Source organism: Diadema setosum, chromosome 22 (assembly GCF_964275005.1).
Source record: "Diadema setosum chromosome 22, eeDiaSeto1, whole genome shotgun sequence".
NCBI lineage: Eukaryota > Metazoa > Echinodermata > Echinoidea > Diadematoida > Diadematidae > Diadema > Diadema setosum.
In genome coordinates this window covers 16,595,087-16,613,972 of record NC_092706.1, presented here as the reverse complement: position 1 = coordinate 16,613,972, position 18,886 = coordinate 16,595,087, and the positions used below count along the sequence as shown (strand labels likewise).

Genomic DNA, 18,886 nt, shown 5'->3' with positions numbered 1-18,886 from the left:
TTGTTTATATATATATATATATATATATATATATATATATATATATTCTTTCATTTTTTTTTTAATGAGGGACTGCATACTACACGCTCTGCATTTTAGCAGTTCCCTCCGTTTCCAACAACTTTGTTCGAGGTTTACAATAAAGATATACACAATAACATTTATTTGTATATCTGTTAACAATTCCCTGTTTCTTTATTTCATGTTATTATGTTTATTACATTGTTATACTGATTTTGTGTCATTATTTGTATATTCAAACATTTTTTTTGTATCCTCAACTTTTTGGAGGTGAAATAAAACAACCTGAACTTGAATTTGAAAGTATTTGGGGAAAGACTTTCAAAAGAGGGATGTTTTACATCAGAACACAAAATTTCTGAAGCACAGCAACCATACAAAATAAATGTACGATGTACTTGATATATTATAAAATGGTTTTGTTTTAACAGCAACACCAAGAAGAAGAAGAAGAAGAAGAAGAAGAAGAAGAAGAACACCAACAACAACACTCTGGGGCCATGATACGACGAGATACCGGTTAGAAACATTTCTGAAACTCGTCCTTTTTAGTCGTATTGATCAGACGCGTTCAAAGGTCGTTCATTCCGTCGCGGCCACTAAGCGTTTGAGAACTGCGATCCAAAACTGCCATCGTTTTTATTCGTGTGTAAATATTTTGTCGTCAGGTGTTTGCTTTTATTGCAGATTGATATTAGAGCAGTACTAATGATATAAAAATTACTGCTCCTAATTACCCAAGTGGAGTAAATATGACAAATTATGACAAGCGATGGAAAAGGCAAAACACATTGATCTGAAACTGAAGTCCACGGTGCAGTTTCTATCTTAGCTCTTCGATGGCGAAGGCATAAATTTTTCAATGAAATGATGTCGTAGTCTATATTTTTCATCATTCTTTATTTGTTTATCTCCAACATAACCTATATCACATGCGTACAATGCAAATGAAAGGAAAAATATGTCAACATAGACTATCAAAAAGTAGGGCACATTATATTTGTGATGAGAATTCAAAGAAGTGAGACATTTGTGGGATGAATAATAATTTGAGAGATGGAGATGGGGACCCACTAAAAAGCGAAGCTTGTAGATTGTTCTTCCCGCCAGTTGCGACATACTTACAAGAAAACAAAAATGCGTGGTCACCACATGCAGTACATAATATCACTTAATCAATTGAAAATTAAATGAAAATATTTCCATAAATATACCAAAGTATTGAGCTGGTTAATATGAGTAAATAATGTGCATAAATCCAGCAGAGACGAGACTAACAAACGGGATACAACGGGACAAGGGAATGACGGAAGGCACACCAAAGTGCGAACAAAACCACAACAAACGCAAACGCCTCAACGACGGGAGTTGAAGAATGAGAGAGAGAGAGGAAGGACAGTTGGTAGAGTCATTTGAATATACAAAACAGATAATGCTTTCATGGTCGGAACAGAAACAAAATACTTATCCAGGGAATTACTGCTCACACAATGTTCTATTTATAAGATTTACCCACTTCAGTTTACTTTTAAGTACAGCAAGTGAAGGAGCATTCAAAATCTTGGCCCGCCATATAACAAACATGTCTTGCTCTAACAGTGTCAAGGTAAATGATATTCTTGCCTGGTAGGATATTTATTAATGGACATATCTAATGAACTATAGTTATACTGCAGGAAAGTGCTGTGGATTTATTTTTCATGAAGCATATACTCACCTACTTGAAAATGATGTAGATCTTTTATTTTAACAAAATACTCTCAAAAAGCAATATGTCTGTGTGAGATCATACAAAAGCGTCAAATGTATTACGGCGATTTTATTGTGTGTGTTTTTTTTTTTTTTTTTTTGGGGGGGGGGGGGCAAGAGGAGTAATTTATCTAGTGGTATTTGATGAGCGGGGACATCAAGCCAACAAGGTGTATTGTAAGGTAATATCAGGGAGTAACTGGGAGGTGAAACTTAACTGTGTTTATAACACCAGTGATTCAAAATATGATTGTACAGATATCATCAACTTTAGTATAGCCTCAAAAGCTTAGCCTTCCAGAAGACTCTACCAACAGCTAGACATATCTACGTTACTAGAACTTTCTAGCAATCAACAGCTTGACTTATCTAGTAACTAATTGCGATTTAACACCTGACACACTGTGACTTAACAGCACTACTTCGGCAAAATGCCCCCTCTCTCTCCTCTATCTCCCCCCACCCCACACAATACAAACAATAAAATGGGATATCATGAATAAGAAATCATTCTGGAACTAGAGTTCTCCTCTAGCCTAGCATATTCTAAAACATTGTAAATCATCACGGCATCACTGGTTAACTCAATCACGTAAAATCAAAACTTTACTACATACACTGTTCTTCTTAATACAGAAATCATCTGACAACGAATCAACGGTGACATCTTTGTATACAATCGTACATATCATTGGTAATTATAACAATTGGCAAACATGAACACGACAGTGTGCTTATTACTTGGGTACCTAAGGGGGGGTCACCGTGCACCCCCCCCCCCCAGGACTCCTCGAAACTTACATTTTCAGGATCCTCATGACATATCAAAACATAATCAAGATGTTAACAGGAACGAAAAGTGGCTGTTCTAGGTGAAATTTAATGTATTCTATTGTTTTTCATAATTTCTTATGTATTTCTTTGTTTTTCAACTTTTTCAACTTTTGTTTTTTTCTTTGTTTTTCTATTGGAAATTGTCACTGACCACTTTTCTACCATAATTAGCACAAAACTAATCAATGAAAGTGATTAATTGTAAAAATAATCAGGTTTTCATGACCTTCATGACAGAGCACTGTCCTGTTTTCCATAGGAAATGTACACAAAATCACAAAATTGTGCCCGTTTTGGGGAGACATACCGTTACAATAATGGGTGTGACTTCGCAAAAGTATACGCGGATGTTGCAAATTTGGTCTCAAAAGTTGTGCGAGACTTGACCAAACAAAGTCAAGAAGCCTCGCGACAGATTTATAGCGCGAAACTTTGAAGGGGGGGGGGGGTGGCGGATCCCTCCCCGTCCTTATGTATGTATGTATATGTGCTTACATGTAGGGCCTACATAGTCGGGTACCTAAGGGGGGGGGGGGGGGGGTCACCATGCACCCCCAGGACTCCTCAAAACTTACTTGACTTTGTTTTGTTCAAGTCTCACGCAACTTTTGAGACCAAATTTGCAACTTCCCCGCATACTTTTGCGAAGTCACGCCCATTTTTGTAACGGAATGTCGTCCCAAAACGGGCACAATTTTGTGTTTTTGTGTACATTTCCTATGGAAAACGGTGCTCTGTCATGAAAGTCATGAAAACCTGATTATTTTTACAATTAATCACTTTCATTGATTAGTTTTGTGCTAATTATGGTAGAAAAGTGATCAGTGACAATTTCCAATAGAAAAACAAAGAAAAAACAAAAGTTGAAAAAGTTGAAAAACAAAGAAATACATAAGAAATTATGAAAAACAATAGAATACATTAAATTTCACCTAGAACAGCCACTTTTCGTTCCTGTTAACATCTTGATTATGTTTTGGTATGTCATGAGGATCTTGAAAATGTAAGTTTCGAGGAGTCCTGGGGGGGGGGGTGCACGGTGACCCCCCCCCCCCTTAGGTACCCGACTATATGCAGCCGCTTCTGAAGACAAACAGCAACATCTTCTAATGATGATGATGATGATTATAATATAGGTTTTCCCGGCCAATTTTGCACTTTTTTCAGTCCAATTCCTAATTGCCGCATTCAATTTAGCACAATTTAGCCTAGATGGCATGTTCGGTATTTCAGTTTTATAATCTTTTCATTCAAATGCATTTTTGAGCATTCAAATTACCTTTAACATCATTCAAATCAGCACTTTTTCAGTTCAAATTCGTAAGACAAGCACCATTTCGCAAATCGTTCATTCAGTTTAGCATGATATAGTCACGTGATCACGTATACGCTGCACTCGTTCATTCGAATTCATTCTTGGGCATCCAATTTCGAATTTACTGCATTCAATTTAGGAGACACGTTTATGCTTTTATTCCTTTTTTCCATTTTAATTCATCATCGGTATTGTTTGCAAGCATCTTAAAATTTCATATTTTCGTATTCATTCTTTATTCTGATATCACCTTTGCAACAGTACTTTCAAAATATGCGTATGTGTTTATAATGTTCGATAGCATTATTTCATAATTTATTTCGATTTGTTCGATAGCATTATTTCATAATTCATTATTTGTTTTGACATTAATTGGGAGGAGGTTTCAATTTACAGCGTGATTATTTCTTCATCTGCATGTTTCATTATTTTCATTTGGGTGCTATATTGCGTTAATCATCATTAGGAATAAAGTTTTTGGATCAGCTCTAGCCATCAATTTGTCAAGGTTATTACCCTCAAATGCTTCTATGATTCTTTCCCTGTCTTCTTGAGAGATACGCCTGTATCTAACTCGTGCTGCCATGACTGGACATAAGAAAGTGAAGTGAATCTATGTTACTGGTGCATGTATTAGTTCTGATAACATGTATGAAAGAAGAGGGGCGTTACAGAACAACAAACTTGAGTTATTTAGGGTCAAAGATACCTACTATATATACTTAACAGTGTGTGGATGAAACAAAAATTCACATTTAAATACGTATATAATATCACGGTTCTCGTCTTTTCAAAATAGAAATGACATTACGCCAATTTGAATGAATATGTTTGGAATTTGACTGCCCATACACGAAATTGAATGACTGAAATACCATTTTCCGCCAGTGCTGGCGAATTTGAATGACTGAAGAGCACTTGCCAATTTGAATGCCCGTTTTACGAATTCGAAAGGCATATGTGCGAATTTCATTGATCGAAACGCTAAATTGAACGAACAAGTTGCAATTTTGAATGGCAGAATGTGCATTGACGAGGATTTTCGCTAAATTGAATGAACCTTTTATCAAGTGGACTGACAAAAGTGCGAAATTGGCCGGCAAAACCTATAATAATTATAATGACAATAAAAGTAGTAGTAATTTATTATAAGGGGTATTTATAATGTCCTTTCCCCTCAGTCTGAGTGCTTAAAGGGCACGCAAAATCTCTCACGCATGTTACTAATATATTAACATCAAGGCAAAAGGGGACATTTCTTTCTAAGTTAATCCTATATTCCACAGCAAAAAAAAAGTTCATGTAGCATATCGTCTCTAACTTCAGCAATCATTGTCACGTTTTGCGTATATAACTTATACGAGTCTATTACTATCAGCACTATCTCTTGGGAACTGGCTTACAAGTATTTCACATGTTAACATGACATACATATAATATGTAAAGTTACACACCATTATTGAGAAAAAACTGGTGAGACCTGGAATACCCTTTCAGTACAGGGATGACGGAAAGTTGTTCATTCAACACACTTTCAATATTGTTTCTTGGGATTAAAACAAATCACTGTCAACACCTTGACTATGATGTCACTCTTTGGCGCCTCCACTAAAGTCTCTAACGTCGTGTACTGTTGATGTTATTCTTTCTCTTTTATATCTATTTTCTCTCACCAGAAAAGCCACGCGAGAAATGCAGGAATAATGCACTTGAACATGAATGATATTATCTGCAATCCAAAACTGAGAGTCACGGCAAAATGACAACTCGAGAGGCTTGCTTCTCAATGGCGTCATACTCGCCAGGCATTGTTGTCAGTCCATCTGCATACACCGAAGAACTGCAAGCATGCCGTCCGGTTATGGACTCTATAAGGACTACACTGACCATTGTTATAGGCGTCACTACCAACGCGGGAGCACTGGTGTTGCTTTGGTTCAGCCGGAAACAAGAACATAGTGTACAGAGCAGTTACAACATACCAAACGTTCTGGTCCTGGTCCTCTGCGCGACGGACCTGACTTGGTTGCTGTTTGGCGAAAACATGTGGCTTGTCTCCGTATTACAAAGATCATGGATCGGTGGCCGAGCAAGCTACCTTTATGGCTCCTTCGTGATCACCACATGTCTCAGGTTTTCTGGTTGCGTTGTCATCCTAATGGGCGTGGAGCGATATTTAAGTCTACTCAAACCCTTCTTTTATGACAATAGCGTGACATTAAAACGCATCTTTTTAATCATTTTCTTGCTTGGAATATATTCCTTCGCTATGTCCACTTTCCACTTAGTGGGAGAATTAACAGCAAAAGAGGAGGTTTGTAATACAACGGTACATGTGCAGTGCTTCAACAAGAGCGGCACCACTAGTTTGGTGCACTGGACTTCTCGCGTGTACTTGGCCTACGATTACATCACAGTGATGGAAAGTCTGGTTAATATTACCGTCCTCGTATTCTGCAACGTGTTCGTCACTCGATGCATGCGGCAGATGCGACAAAGAATCGATATGGTGTGCCCACGGAACCGAGACGAGTACATGAAACAAGTCGATATGATCCGAGGTGTTTCCGCAGAGTTCTCCCGTCTCATGTTTGGCATCACGCTGGTCTTCTTTGTCACTGTCATACCCTACGAGGTAGGATGAAATAAACTTTTCGAAACACAAATACTTCTCAGAACCTTAAATCTGGCAAACACAATATGATTTCTTTTCATGGTTTAACAAACATTTATAGAGAACAGATAATTATGTAATTGCTATAGGTACAGAATTGTTTAACATTCATGATACAAAACATCAATTTGGATGTTAAACAGCAGAAAGGAAATATTATAAACAAAGCTAATCAAACAGGACAATTTCTCACCTGCTCTTTTAGCGTCCTTTTACTTCAATGGATGAAACTGTAAAATATGGAGTGTTGTTATAGTGGCAATGGGCAACGGCAGAGCTTGGTGAGGAGTCACTTCCCCTCCTTTGACACTTCTTAGATTAAACTGTTTTGACGAATAAAAAACATGCTGAATTTTCCCTCTGTGTCGTTATGAGGATTCAGAGGAATTTTGCACTAACGATGATCATGTCCCCAATATTGGCAGAAGCTGCAGTGATAACAGTAGCACGATTTTCAGGGTTGCACTTCTTGTTATCCTTACCATTGTCACAACAATCAGCCGTATTACTTTGGACACCCTTCTTGTAATTCAATAGTTGTTAAGTCTTGGACAGTATCTGATGTAAGTTACCGCCCCCCCCCCCCCGGGGGGGGGGGGGGTAGCAAACAAACACCACCACCACCAACAACAACACATGAATGATTCCATGTTCTCTGCGTGCTCTAGCTGAACAAAACTGAACAATTAAGCTGACCGGAAAAAGGACAGACTGCAATCCCAAAATCTAAATTGTGAAGACAGGTCCTGTAGAGCGGACGTTAGATCAGCATTGTAGCAGAGAGCGGCATGCATGCAAGCGTTATTCGTTCGTACACTTCTCTTGACATAATGTTTTTGTTTATTGTTGACTAAGTGCTATTCAAGTTTTACCTACTTATTTGCTTTTCGTTGTTTTATAATTGTTATGCTAGAGAATGTTTATTTTCAGCAGAGTCATCTTGTAAAACATCTCACAACGATTTACGTATAATACATCAGATCCGGCCGTCATCCACACCGGTCGCATCTTATTCATATAAGAGCTGACGTAAAGTTGATGAAAATTCCTACCGTGAGTCTCCACAAATCTGCTTTACATCGGAAATGAAAGAGAACGGAAACTATAAAGAGGCAGTGTGCCACTGTGACTAGTTTTGTAGTACACTGTAACATGTTTATGTGCTACCGACAAACAGTAATCCACACACTAATCACAAAGTACCCATAGCAACGCCAGAGTACACTTCTCCACCACTCTTTTGAAAAGACGTATTTCTTTTTTCTTTTCTTTTTTTTTTCTTTTTGCTGCAAGCACAGTCTTTGAATATTGCTTTATGTACGACCGCTTCTCCTTTTCCCGCAAAGCATGCACTTCAGCCACTTAGTTTTCTAACTAGCATTTGAATATCAGTCACTTCAGTGCTTCATTTGGAGGAGTGTGAGTTCTTTCCTTCACCTGAGATAATCATAGCCACATGTTGCATTTCTTCACTCGAGATAATCATTCCTTGCGTTCCAAGAGAGAATCAATTTCGGCATGGTAGTATTGTCCTTGTATCCGTAATAAGTGCTAAATATCTTGAAACGGTTTTCTTCTGCCAGCTGCTTATCAACGAATATCTTACCCCCGACAGGTTCATGGCCTAATGATTACACTATTGCACTCTCAGTGTTCTATTTTGCAATATTTTGGGTAGTTGAAATTTCTAGACCCCGTTTTTCAAAGACCATTCCTGTGTTTATTTCAGATAAGTTTCTGAAAGAGAATATTTTAGTCATACCCAAAGAAACGCTGTTACAAATAATCACAGTTGGCATCCCCAGACGACTGTGAAAATGGCATTAGATAGACGTGCTTCCGTTATTATTCCGAATTTTTGTAGGATATGACATTTATTGTATTTCCGTAGTAAGATTTCAGTCTTTCGAGTGAGGTGTGGGATGAGGGTGGGTTGGTTGGAATAAGATCATATTTATATTTCATGACTGTATAGGTCATGATATGTATGTATATATATATATATCATATAGGATATAGGTATTATAGGACATCTTAAAAGCATCCTATAACCGCCGGTGGAGTGTCGTAGGCTGCTTACAAAAAAGGTTGAACTTGCTTTGGCTACTGATCAGTTTTTAACCAGGTGTGGGGTCAACTTCGTGCGAAATTCAGAATTCCATATTCATAAATGACCATTCTGTGTCACTTTCGGGACAGAGTGACGCCATGTATACCCAACGCAAAATCAAACTTGAAACTACAGTCATCAATGTGCTTACTAATGACACTGGTATTCGCTCTATCCTTTCTTGTTCTATAGAGAGATTTCTTCTTTTTTTTTCTTAAATTCATTAAGTGGGAGGGTTTATGCCTCAGTGCCCCCCCCCCAAAGGTAGGCTTGGTGCCTATTTGAACAACGTGAGATCCTATTATCCTAGTAATGCTACTTTTCAAGTGTGGTGAAAAAAAATCCATCATTTGGTTTGCACAAATAACCTGAAAACGTGAACATTTTGATCCCCGAGTCTTAGGTGGTCACCCCAGGATCCGCTTTAAGCAAACTTGAAATTACATACATTCATCAACGTACTTACTATAAATAGCAGTACATTAGCTCTATCACTTCTGGTTTAAGAGAATATTTGTTTTTCATAATTCCTTAAAATGCCGTTTTCGATATTAGTTTTTATCCATAGATTTAGTACACTTCTTTGATTGACACTTTCTCAAATATTCTGTCTTGTATGTGTATACGAAATATTTCCATTTCAATTCTTAAAATGCAAAAGCTCGCTCGTATGGGAGGGGCTGGGGACAACCCCTTCCACACCCTCCCCCTGCTATTAGCCTCCCCTCCATGCATTGATTATGGCTACACATATTCCGCCAAAAGTGTGCGCCAGATAGATGAACTGCAATCATAATACAGTTGGTATATAACAGCTCTCTCATGTGGGAGGGGAATACCTGCTAGCCATAATCCTTCCCCCGCTTGGTTTCCCTCCATAGATGAGAGACATACTACACTTGTCTCATACAAATTTTCGGGTATTCCGCCAAAGGTGTAAACCAGGTCGTTAATTTCAATACTAAAGCTCCCTCGAATGGGAGGGGGGGGGGGGGGAAACCCCACCCCTTCTGAACCCCCCTTAATTGCTCGGTCCCCCCCCCCATGTAGACTCGGTTAACTTTGCGTATGATTGATAATTCTCGAATATTCCACAAAAAAGTAGATCGTTCTATTGCAATTCTAAAAATGCAAAATCTCCGTCATGTGGGAGGGAACTATACTCCCTCTCACACTCTCCCCCTCAACTTCCATACACTTATAGCATACACAGTGATGACGCTCACGTGGAAAGAGAGCTAAGATACCGTGATTCTAGTATTCATAGATCTGTGAGTTTTGATTTTTCCTTACCTTTTTGAGAGGAAAATATACGAAAATTTCACCAAAAGTGTTGCACCATGTCGCTGAATTTCAGGTCTGGGAGCCCCCGATCCCACATCCTCCCCGCTCGGTCGTATGGCAAACCTTTTTCACATTTAGAATTAATTTCTTATATCACGAATTCCATTTTGTGATATCCAAAGATCAAATTTCTGATATCAAGAATGAAATTTGTGATATCACAAATTCCCGTGAGTGTAGCACATGAACTTAATTTGTGGTATCAAGAAATTGAATTTGTGATATCAGGAAATCCATTCTTGATATCACAAATTCAATTTGTGATATCACATATTCGAATCCGTGATATCAAAAATTCAATTTGTGATATTACTGAATGAATTTGTGATATCAGAAATTCTAATTCTTGATATCAAAAATAGGTTTCACGTGAAAAACCAATGGTAATTTGTGATATCACAAAATAAATTTTTGATATCACAAATTCGAGTATGTGATATCACGAAATAAATTTGTGGTATCACTAATTCTAATTTTTGATATCAAGAATTCTTATTTGTGATATCAAAAATGCGAAATTCTGATATCACAAATTCCATTTTGTGATATCACAAATTGAATTATTGATATCCAGTCGAAGTTTTGCCCCACCCCCCCCCCAAAAAAAAAAAAAAATCTTGAAAACGGATCGACGCCCCTGTTCTTTTGCATGTATAGGGGGCGTCCACAGCGAAAGACATATGGTGGAGTTTTGGGAAGAGTTCTCGCGTTTGATCGGATTGTTGAAGAGTCAGGTTGTATTTGTGGGTGATTATGGGAGTGTGGAAAGGCCGGTAAGTATGCTAACTGTGACGGCAAAAAATACGTCATGTTTTGTGTGGGGCATCTTTTGCTTTGTAAGAGAGAAGTTCGTCACGTGATGTGCGTGTTATTAGTACTTGTATTGATTGTGAACCACCCTTGTTTAGGTGCTATTTTTGTTTTTTGTTTTCGTTGTAACCGAACCGTGTTGGGTGAAATGCATATGAACAGGTTCTATGCTTCACTGATGTTATGCCTTCGTATACGTGTTGATACTAATGTATGTACTCTCTCTACAGTCAAGAAACAAAGTCATTTGTGAACTTTCTGTCGTTGCTCTACACTGTAAATATGACAAAGGGGTTATTTAACTTGTTAATGCAGTTACAGGTACTTTCATTCGTGTTCGTAATGGGGAGAGTGTGGCATAGTGGATAAGTCTCCTGACTTGTATTCGGAGGATCCGAGTTCGAATCCAATCCGGTGCTTTTGTCCTTGGAAATTATGTTTTTACGTACCATGCCCCTCTCGACCCACATGTATGACTAGGTACGTAACAACGCTATAGGGTAATGACAGGTCCCTCTGGTAGAGCAGTGTCAACATTGAATAGGCTATAAACTCTGGATAAAGAAGACCATATTGTTATCATCATTATTTAGTTGTTCACTATATACCAAGAATCAAAAGACCATCCTCGCCATGTTCATGAGCTTGAGCTCCCCGCCCTCTCTATGCATGTAGTGCGTGCATTTATAGCCTTCTCCAGCAAATCAGACCAGTTCAGGTTGAAATTTTCATTCTGTGGATATATTGGCTACACTATTTTTCACTTCTTTCTACCCCATGCTCAATGTTAGCTGTTTTCTTCTCCTCCCTCCTTCCTTTATCATTTATATTTCATGGCTGAAATTCTGTTCGCTACTAATGCATGATTGAACATAAGAGAATGAAACAACACTTATTGGGTCTCTAACAGCATACGCAGGACAGGCGGTGTATAGCGATTTCAGTATCATATTTCAGATTTCTATGAGAAAGTATAATCCTCTCAGAGTCAGTGATCAAGTTCTCGTATTGTAATGGAAGCTCTACACTCACCGTATCTTCTACCAGGCAAGAATGCTATTCCACGGAGGAGCTTTTGAGAAAAAGAGGGGAAGTTCATCAAACACCCTTTTCCCTTGCTATTTTCATGTTCTTTTTGTTTTGTTTTACTTTTTGCTTCTACTCTCTTTTCGTCGTTGAAAGTCAAAGGATTCATCGCTGATGTTTCCAGTGCAGTGATGTATTCTTTGCCTGACAATTTCTAGCTTTCCGATCTGATACCAACTACGTACTTATGTACCTACCTATAGGATGCAGACATGAACGATCCTTGACACGTTTGTTATATATAACACATTTTGTGACATTTCACTGCACCGTCTGCGGAAATCGTTCATTCCTGCGTATAGCTATATGCACGACGGGGTAAAATAATCTGTAGGTCTTTAATAATGATAACGCAAGGTCCATCAAAAAGATTCTATTGACGGGTTTTGTACTACATAGATGAAAAGGCAGTGAGCGAACGCCCAACTCGGAAACGATGATATGATGATTATCGTATTAAGGATACTAATAACGCTTATGATCACTATCATAATTATGATCAATGCCATGTATTACCATAAAATCATCATTGTTTCCCGTACAATTTCGTCAGAGTTGCATTCGATTTAACGATGCGATCATTAACTTTGATTTTCTTAGCATGCAATGTCATTGCTTTCTCACATAAACGTGTTAAAAGAGCTAGCGTTCAATCAAATATGCAGATGAGACGTATTCCAATTCGCACCAGCACCTCCGTAATGAACGTTAGGGGATTCAACCTAACGAATGGGTCAGCATTTACAGCATTTGGCTGGTGTGTGTGTGTGTGTTTTTTTTATTGCTGCTCATGTTCGTATATAGCTCGTCATCTCTTGAATAACTTATGCAACTTAATATTTTTGTTAGAATTGGACGTTTAACAAACCGTCATCCAAGCATCAGTGAAGTAAATTTTCATATTATGTACATTCATTTTGATAAACAACTATTGCGGCGGCTCAGGGAGAGACCATGAATATCTCGAATACAGACAGAAGCATGAAGTCTGAAGCATTAGACCACCAAGACTATCTATACATAGCGACACTCAAATAAAAAAAACACACACACACACACACACAAACACACAAAAACAAAACACAAGTGTACATCTGGGTCGACTGTGGCAATGTGTATGGACACGAGGTGCGTTCAAAAACCATCAGAGGTGGTGGGGTCAAAAATGTTAATATGGATGTGGACATGTCAAAATTATGAGTTATGACCATTCTATTATATCTGTACGATTTGAATAGATTCATAACATGAAACTTTGAAATTAAAAGGAAATTACATGACAGTGAAAAGAGGTATAATTTGACATGAAGAAAATAAGGATGTATGCCTGTAAATGAAATTAAAACTGGTATTTGAGACAAAATAAAACTCCTATCAAGCTGGCGCGAAATTGAATTCCAGCTTCGCTTTGTTATATGAATTTGCCCTTTAAGCAATGTCATTAAATCAAAAGGAGATACGTGCATGTGGAAAGCAAACCCGGGTCCTTTTGCTCTGGAGGCAGACGCACTACCGCACAAAGCTCTAACGAGATCTTGATAACTCTTAGGTGCGATCAAACATCGCCGGTTAAGTTGGCGGTTCATGGCGGTTCTCAAACCGCCGTGAACCGTGTCCCAACGATGGCGGAAAGCACTTAAACGCGATGGGACTACGTTCTCAACACGTTTTGAACACGGCGCTAACGCGGATTGGTGCGGTAGTAACACGGATCTCCCCGAAAGGTGGAGGAGTCCATACCAAGCCCCTGTAGTGGGATGCAATCAGAGCCCTTTCACTCGTCTTCAATGGGTTACAACAAGGAGGTATTGCTTTGTTAGATAAACACAATTCAAAAGAAATTGCGAAACGTTGTAACCTTCTGTGTATTTACAGATTGACATAAGTGATGCAATAAGCTATTGTCTTCAAGATGTTTTTTCTTTCTCTTTTAGCTTTTAAAATATCTGTATTAACTGTCATTAAAAAGGCATACATGTCAAAGCAGAATCCAACATGGTTTACAAAGTTTCCTGTTCATTTGCAGGTTTATATATCAAGTGATGTACAAGTACTTGCTTGTTTCAACATCTATGTTACATCATGTTATAACATTTCTTTCTAAATCAAGTTTTCACATATCTCTTACAACAGTCAGTAAAAGACATACATATCAAAGAAGGATACAGTATATCTGCATAGTTTCCTGTTTATTTACAGGTTTACGTAACATAGTAATGGTGTTTTTTTTTTCAAGTTTCAACATCGCTTTTCCCTCTACTCTTTTAAGTTTCAACATAATTATCTGTATCAACATGTACTCTTACAAAAAGGGATACATAATCACGAAAGCAGAACCAAACATATTTACATAAGACTTCTGTATATAGCTTATAGGTTCACGTAGCTGGCCATCTTTTAAGCTGTTAAGCTTTAACAAAATTATGAACACGCCTTTTAAAGTAACTGATGTACTATTCAACAAACGTACCAACTTTTTGAACATTAAATTTTCTGTTTTACTCTATGTGTTAAAATAATAAAAAATTAACGACACTTGAGCATTCAATATATTTACCCGATCTATTATTATGGGTTCATCTTTGCCTTTTTCCCCATTTTTTTTTATTGCTATGCCACGAAGTGTCGCCGGAGGCATTATTCTCTTTTATGTTCAACATTTGTTTTTTCATAAAAAAGTTATGGCGGTGTTAACACGGTATTATCACGGACCTTGCGGTGCAAACACGGAGGAGCCGTTCTTTACACGGTGAACGGCGTTTTGAACACGGTCCATTTCAAATCGCTAAGACCGCCACGAAAAATTAAACATGTTTAATTTTTCTGGCGGTTCTCCGCGGTTCTAGGGGTTTATGGCGGATGGGTGGCGGATCACCAGGGTTTGTGTACGATGTGAACACGGTCTTTGGCGGAGCACGGCGAATTGCCGAATCGCCATGAACCGCCATCTAAACCGGCGATGTGTGATCGCTCAAGTCGTACATTGGTATTTTCAACTCAAAATAAGCTCAGTGTGAGTCGTATCGCTGTCAGTTCACTCGTGCAGCTATCGTAGTAAACTCCACGTGGCGTCGCAGATCACTCGCGCAAACCGCATAAAATGGGTAATTTCCACGCCAGTTCGCGGGAGTTAAACTCGCGCTAGCTCGAGTCAAGTTGTAGTTGTTGAATGACGGCGAGATCGATCTATCAGCACTCGGAATGACTCGTACGTGAAGAGTTCATCATGTTCATCATCTCCTTCCCCTGACAGACCCATTTCGTAGACCAATTCATGTGGAAGTCCGTGTTTACACACTATGACATGAACAAGTATAAATACCTTATTTCAACCTATATATTGTACATGATCACACGTACAAAATCATGTAGAAACATGCACATAGACATCCTTACTCTCTAGAACGCATACACGCACATACAGTGGGAACCCTACCTAGAGCAAGGTTCCCACTTAGCCGAGTTGGAGTCTCGAGTTGAACTCGTGTGATCTAGCGTGTAATTTGTCAATTTTAATGAGCTGCGCCTGAGTCATCTACGAGGCAACATCGAGTTTACTACGATAGCTGTACGAATGATCCGAGCGTGGGTCACACCGATCTTGGTGTGAGTTGTGATGTTTGTTTGTTGTTGTTTGTTTTTAATTCCGTCTTCAGATGAGAAAAAATACACACATTACAAGTTGAATATACATTGCATATACGTACAGAAGAAACGGGGGATTGCCCGTTCAGTCATATTTGCAAAATATGTCTGTTCTTCCACAGGGTTCCGATTACCTGTGTACGACTTAAACCGAGCTTTCATCGAGTTATAAAGAGCTTGTTACGAGCCCGTTACGAGCCCGTTATGAGTTCGCGCAATCCCTGCTGTTCGGTTTGGCCTCGAGTGGGATCTTTTCTCCCATTTTCTTCTACTGGGACCTGGTCTTGTGGGTCTTGTTTAGAGGCTTGGTCTTTTGAGTACCTCTGTAGCTCATCAAGGATGATCTCTTCTGTTTCTACTGTCTCTTCCTCCTCTTCTACCTCTACCTCTACCATTGCTTGATTGATTTACATTTCATTCTCCGGGTTTTTCTTGGATTTCTTGAGCCGAGGCATGTTTTTTTTTTTTTTTTTTTGTCTAAATTTTTACGTAGTTCTAGAAATGCAATGGCAATGACCTATTTGTGCACGTGCACCTGCGTTTAGGGTTGAATGAATGTCTTCTGTCTTGAAAACGCTGGGAAAATGTGAATAATTCCATATTAATAGGTCAGTGCAATGAACTCTGAATAAGCTAATACAAAACTCGTTGTAAGTCACAGAGCTCGATCTAAACTCGTGCTTAGCTCGAGGCGAATTCCCCCTTACATCGCGAGCTTCGTACCAGTATTGAGAGATTGTTGTGAGTAGTACGAGTATATTACGAGTTTAAACGAGTTCAGCACGAGTTACTTCGAGTTAGGGAAAATTTTGAACATGTTCGAAAATTTTGGAACCACTCGCGAGTTCACGGGGAGTTTTGCAGATTCACTACGAGTTACGCCGAGTCGTGCCGACTAGTCGCGAGTTATCCCGAATTACATGAAGAGTTTTACGCGAGTTATCGCGAGTGCCCCTTTGAGGCAGCTCGCCACAACTCGCCAAAGTTCGGCACTGTAACCCGGCTTAGGCTACGGTCACAACTCAGAGCGGCGACCGACCGTTTTGTAGCCTGCTCGGTCGCTGCTGAAATTTTGGCACCGCTCAGCAGTTTTTGGAGATGCTGAGCATAGGCTGTAAAATCCTAGCGATGACCGAGCAGCGCCCTGTCGATTTCCCGTGGGTCACCGATCGATTTCAGTAAAATTTTGGCGAAATGTGGGGATCTGCAACGAGCAGAGTCCGAGCAGTCACCGAGCGATGCCCCATCGGCAACTGGACGATCTCCCCCGGCCACCGGCCGATTTTTACGAAATTGCTTAGCGACCGACGGTGATCGATAGGTCATCTACCGGTGACCCGTAGGCGTACCGGCGGCCACCCGCCGGTCTCTGCCGGAAATTTCTCACGAGCTACCTGTGTTTATCAATGTTCCTAAGTGATTTGTGATGTGTTAATTAATTAATTAATTAATTAAGAGGAAACTTGAGGCAAAACATCTAATAGTTAAATTATCAACTAACAAAACTCCGCCATGTGATACCACAGATAACTAGAAATTAGGAAATAAAACAAAAGGGAGGAACACCCAAGATGGAACAAAGATGAGAATAGATTTGAATTTTCCAAAATATCTTTTTTGCTTCTATATTTTACAGTATTTTCTATTCCTATTTGATTTCATATTTTAATTTTCCCCATCTTTTGTTATTCATTTCTTCCTCGATCAATAGGCATTTAATGAATGATAAGGTAACCAAACCATATTTTACTACGTCAACATATCGACACTAACTTTTAGCTTTCATCTCTTTTGCCCCGAAGTGGTTGCCTCTGACTTCAATGTCCCTCATGGTGGTTGCCGAGATGTTGAGATGCTGATATGTTGGTGGGGTTTCCTTGCATCTTATCCTTGCCCCTGCTTCTTCCACATTGCGCTAGATTATCTTCTCCATCTAGGCCCTGATTTCCTTCAGTGCCTCTGTCATTTTTATCTCAAGATTTTTAGTCCCCAAATCGCTCGACGGCGACCGCTCGATCTATTCTCTTGGTTTTCTTCTGTGCTGTTGTCATTTTTGTCTCTATTATTTTTGTTCTCTAAATCGCTCGGCAGCGACCGCTCGATTAGGTCAGTACCTGGGCGGTTGCTGTTCGGACACCGAGCGTATTTTGGGCAGCGAGTGACAACTGGTCGGTCGTCGCTGAAATTTTAACTCCGCGTTAAAACTTCAGCGGCGACCGACCGATGCCCTAAAAATCAGCGGCGCCTGGTCGCGGTCACTGGTCGGTCACCGGTCGTTCTCCGACCGGCTTTAGCTAAAAACTCGCCGAACGGTCGCCGAGCAGGCTGATTTTTGGGATTGTGACCATAGCCTTAGTGGGAACCCTGTTGTAGTGGCGAGTTATTGCGAGTTGTAGAGACACGGCCTGGCGTCTCGGTACAATTGTGCTTGAAGTCGCAAGCAAGTCCTCAATTTTCTAACATGATCAAAAATTTTCCAAAGCTTGTTGCAACTCGCTGCTTGATTCGTAATACGCTCGCATTACTCGTAACAAGCTCTAGATGAACTCGATTATAACCCGTAATAACTCACCACCTTCAAGCATCCGAGAGTGGAATACGAGCACAAGGACTGTGTTGCGAGTCAGGCTGAATTGTCCATGAGATCAGTGCGAGTTCAGAGAACGAAAATCACTACATTGTATAGGCCAGTTGACATGTCCGGGTACGCTCGCCCTGCACTCTGTATAGGCTTATGCAAAACTCGCTGTATCTCTGGACAGGCTCATGCGAACTCGCTGTAAGTCGCCCTACTCATTCTAAACTCCCACTAATCTCATGGGCAACTCGGCCTGATTCGAAACACAGTCGAGTGCTCGTTCTCCACTTTTGGAAACTCACATAGCACTCGGACATATAGGGCGAGTTATTACGAGTTATATAGAGTTCATATCGAGCTTGTTACTAGTAATGCGAGGGTATTACGAGTTAAGCACGATTTGCAACGAGTTAGTAAAATTTTTGAACATGTTAAAAAAGTGAGGACTTGCTCGAGACTTGAATTGTGCTGAGTTACTCCGAGCCGCGTTGAGTTGTCGCGAGTGAATCCCTTGTAAGTGAATTGTAAAAACCTACTCAGCTAGAGTCATTTAAGCGACCTTTAATGTCATGTTATGTTTGCTTCTTGAATAGTACCGCGACGGCATGCAAGCGCTCATTATATCGTGTTCAAGGTTTGAAGCCATCAACTGCGTTGGGATTATGAAAATAACACGACCCTTCTTCAGAAGCGTGCAAATATGCCTTCAGGTTCGATGTG

General features: G+C 39.6%; 1 protein-coding gene across 1 annotated transcript in view; it reads left to right on the top strand.

Moving 5' to 3' along the window:
• Positions 1 to 484: 484 nt before the first annotated feature.
• Positions 485 to 18,886, top strand: part of LOC140245167 (rhodopsin, GQ-coupled-like) — a 36,137-nt gene continuing 17,735 nt past the window's right edge. The window contains exons 1-2 of the mRNA XM_072324766.1: positions 485 to 540; positions 5,596 to 6,554. Of these exons, the coding sequence (XP_072180867.1) occupies positions 5,679 to 6,554 (876 nt within the window). The 5' untranslated portion in view covers positions 485 to 540; positions 5,596 to 5,678. The remainder of the gene's footprint in view (positions 541 to 5,595; positions 6,555 to 18,886) is intronic.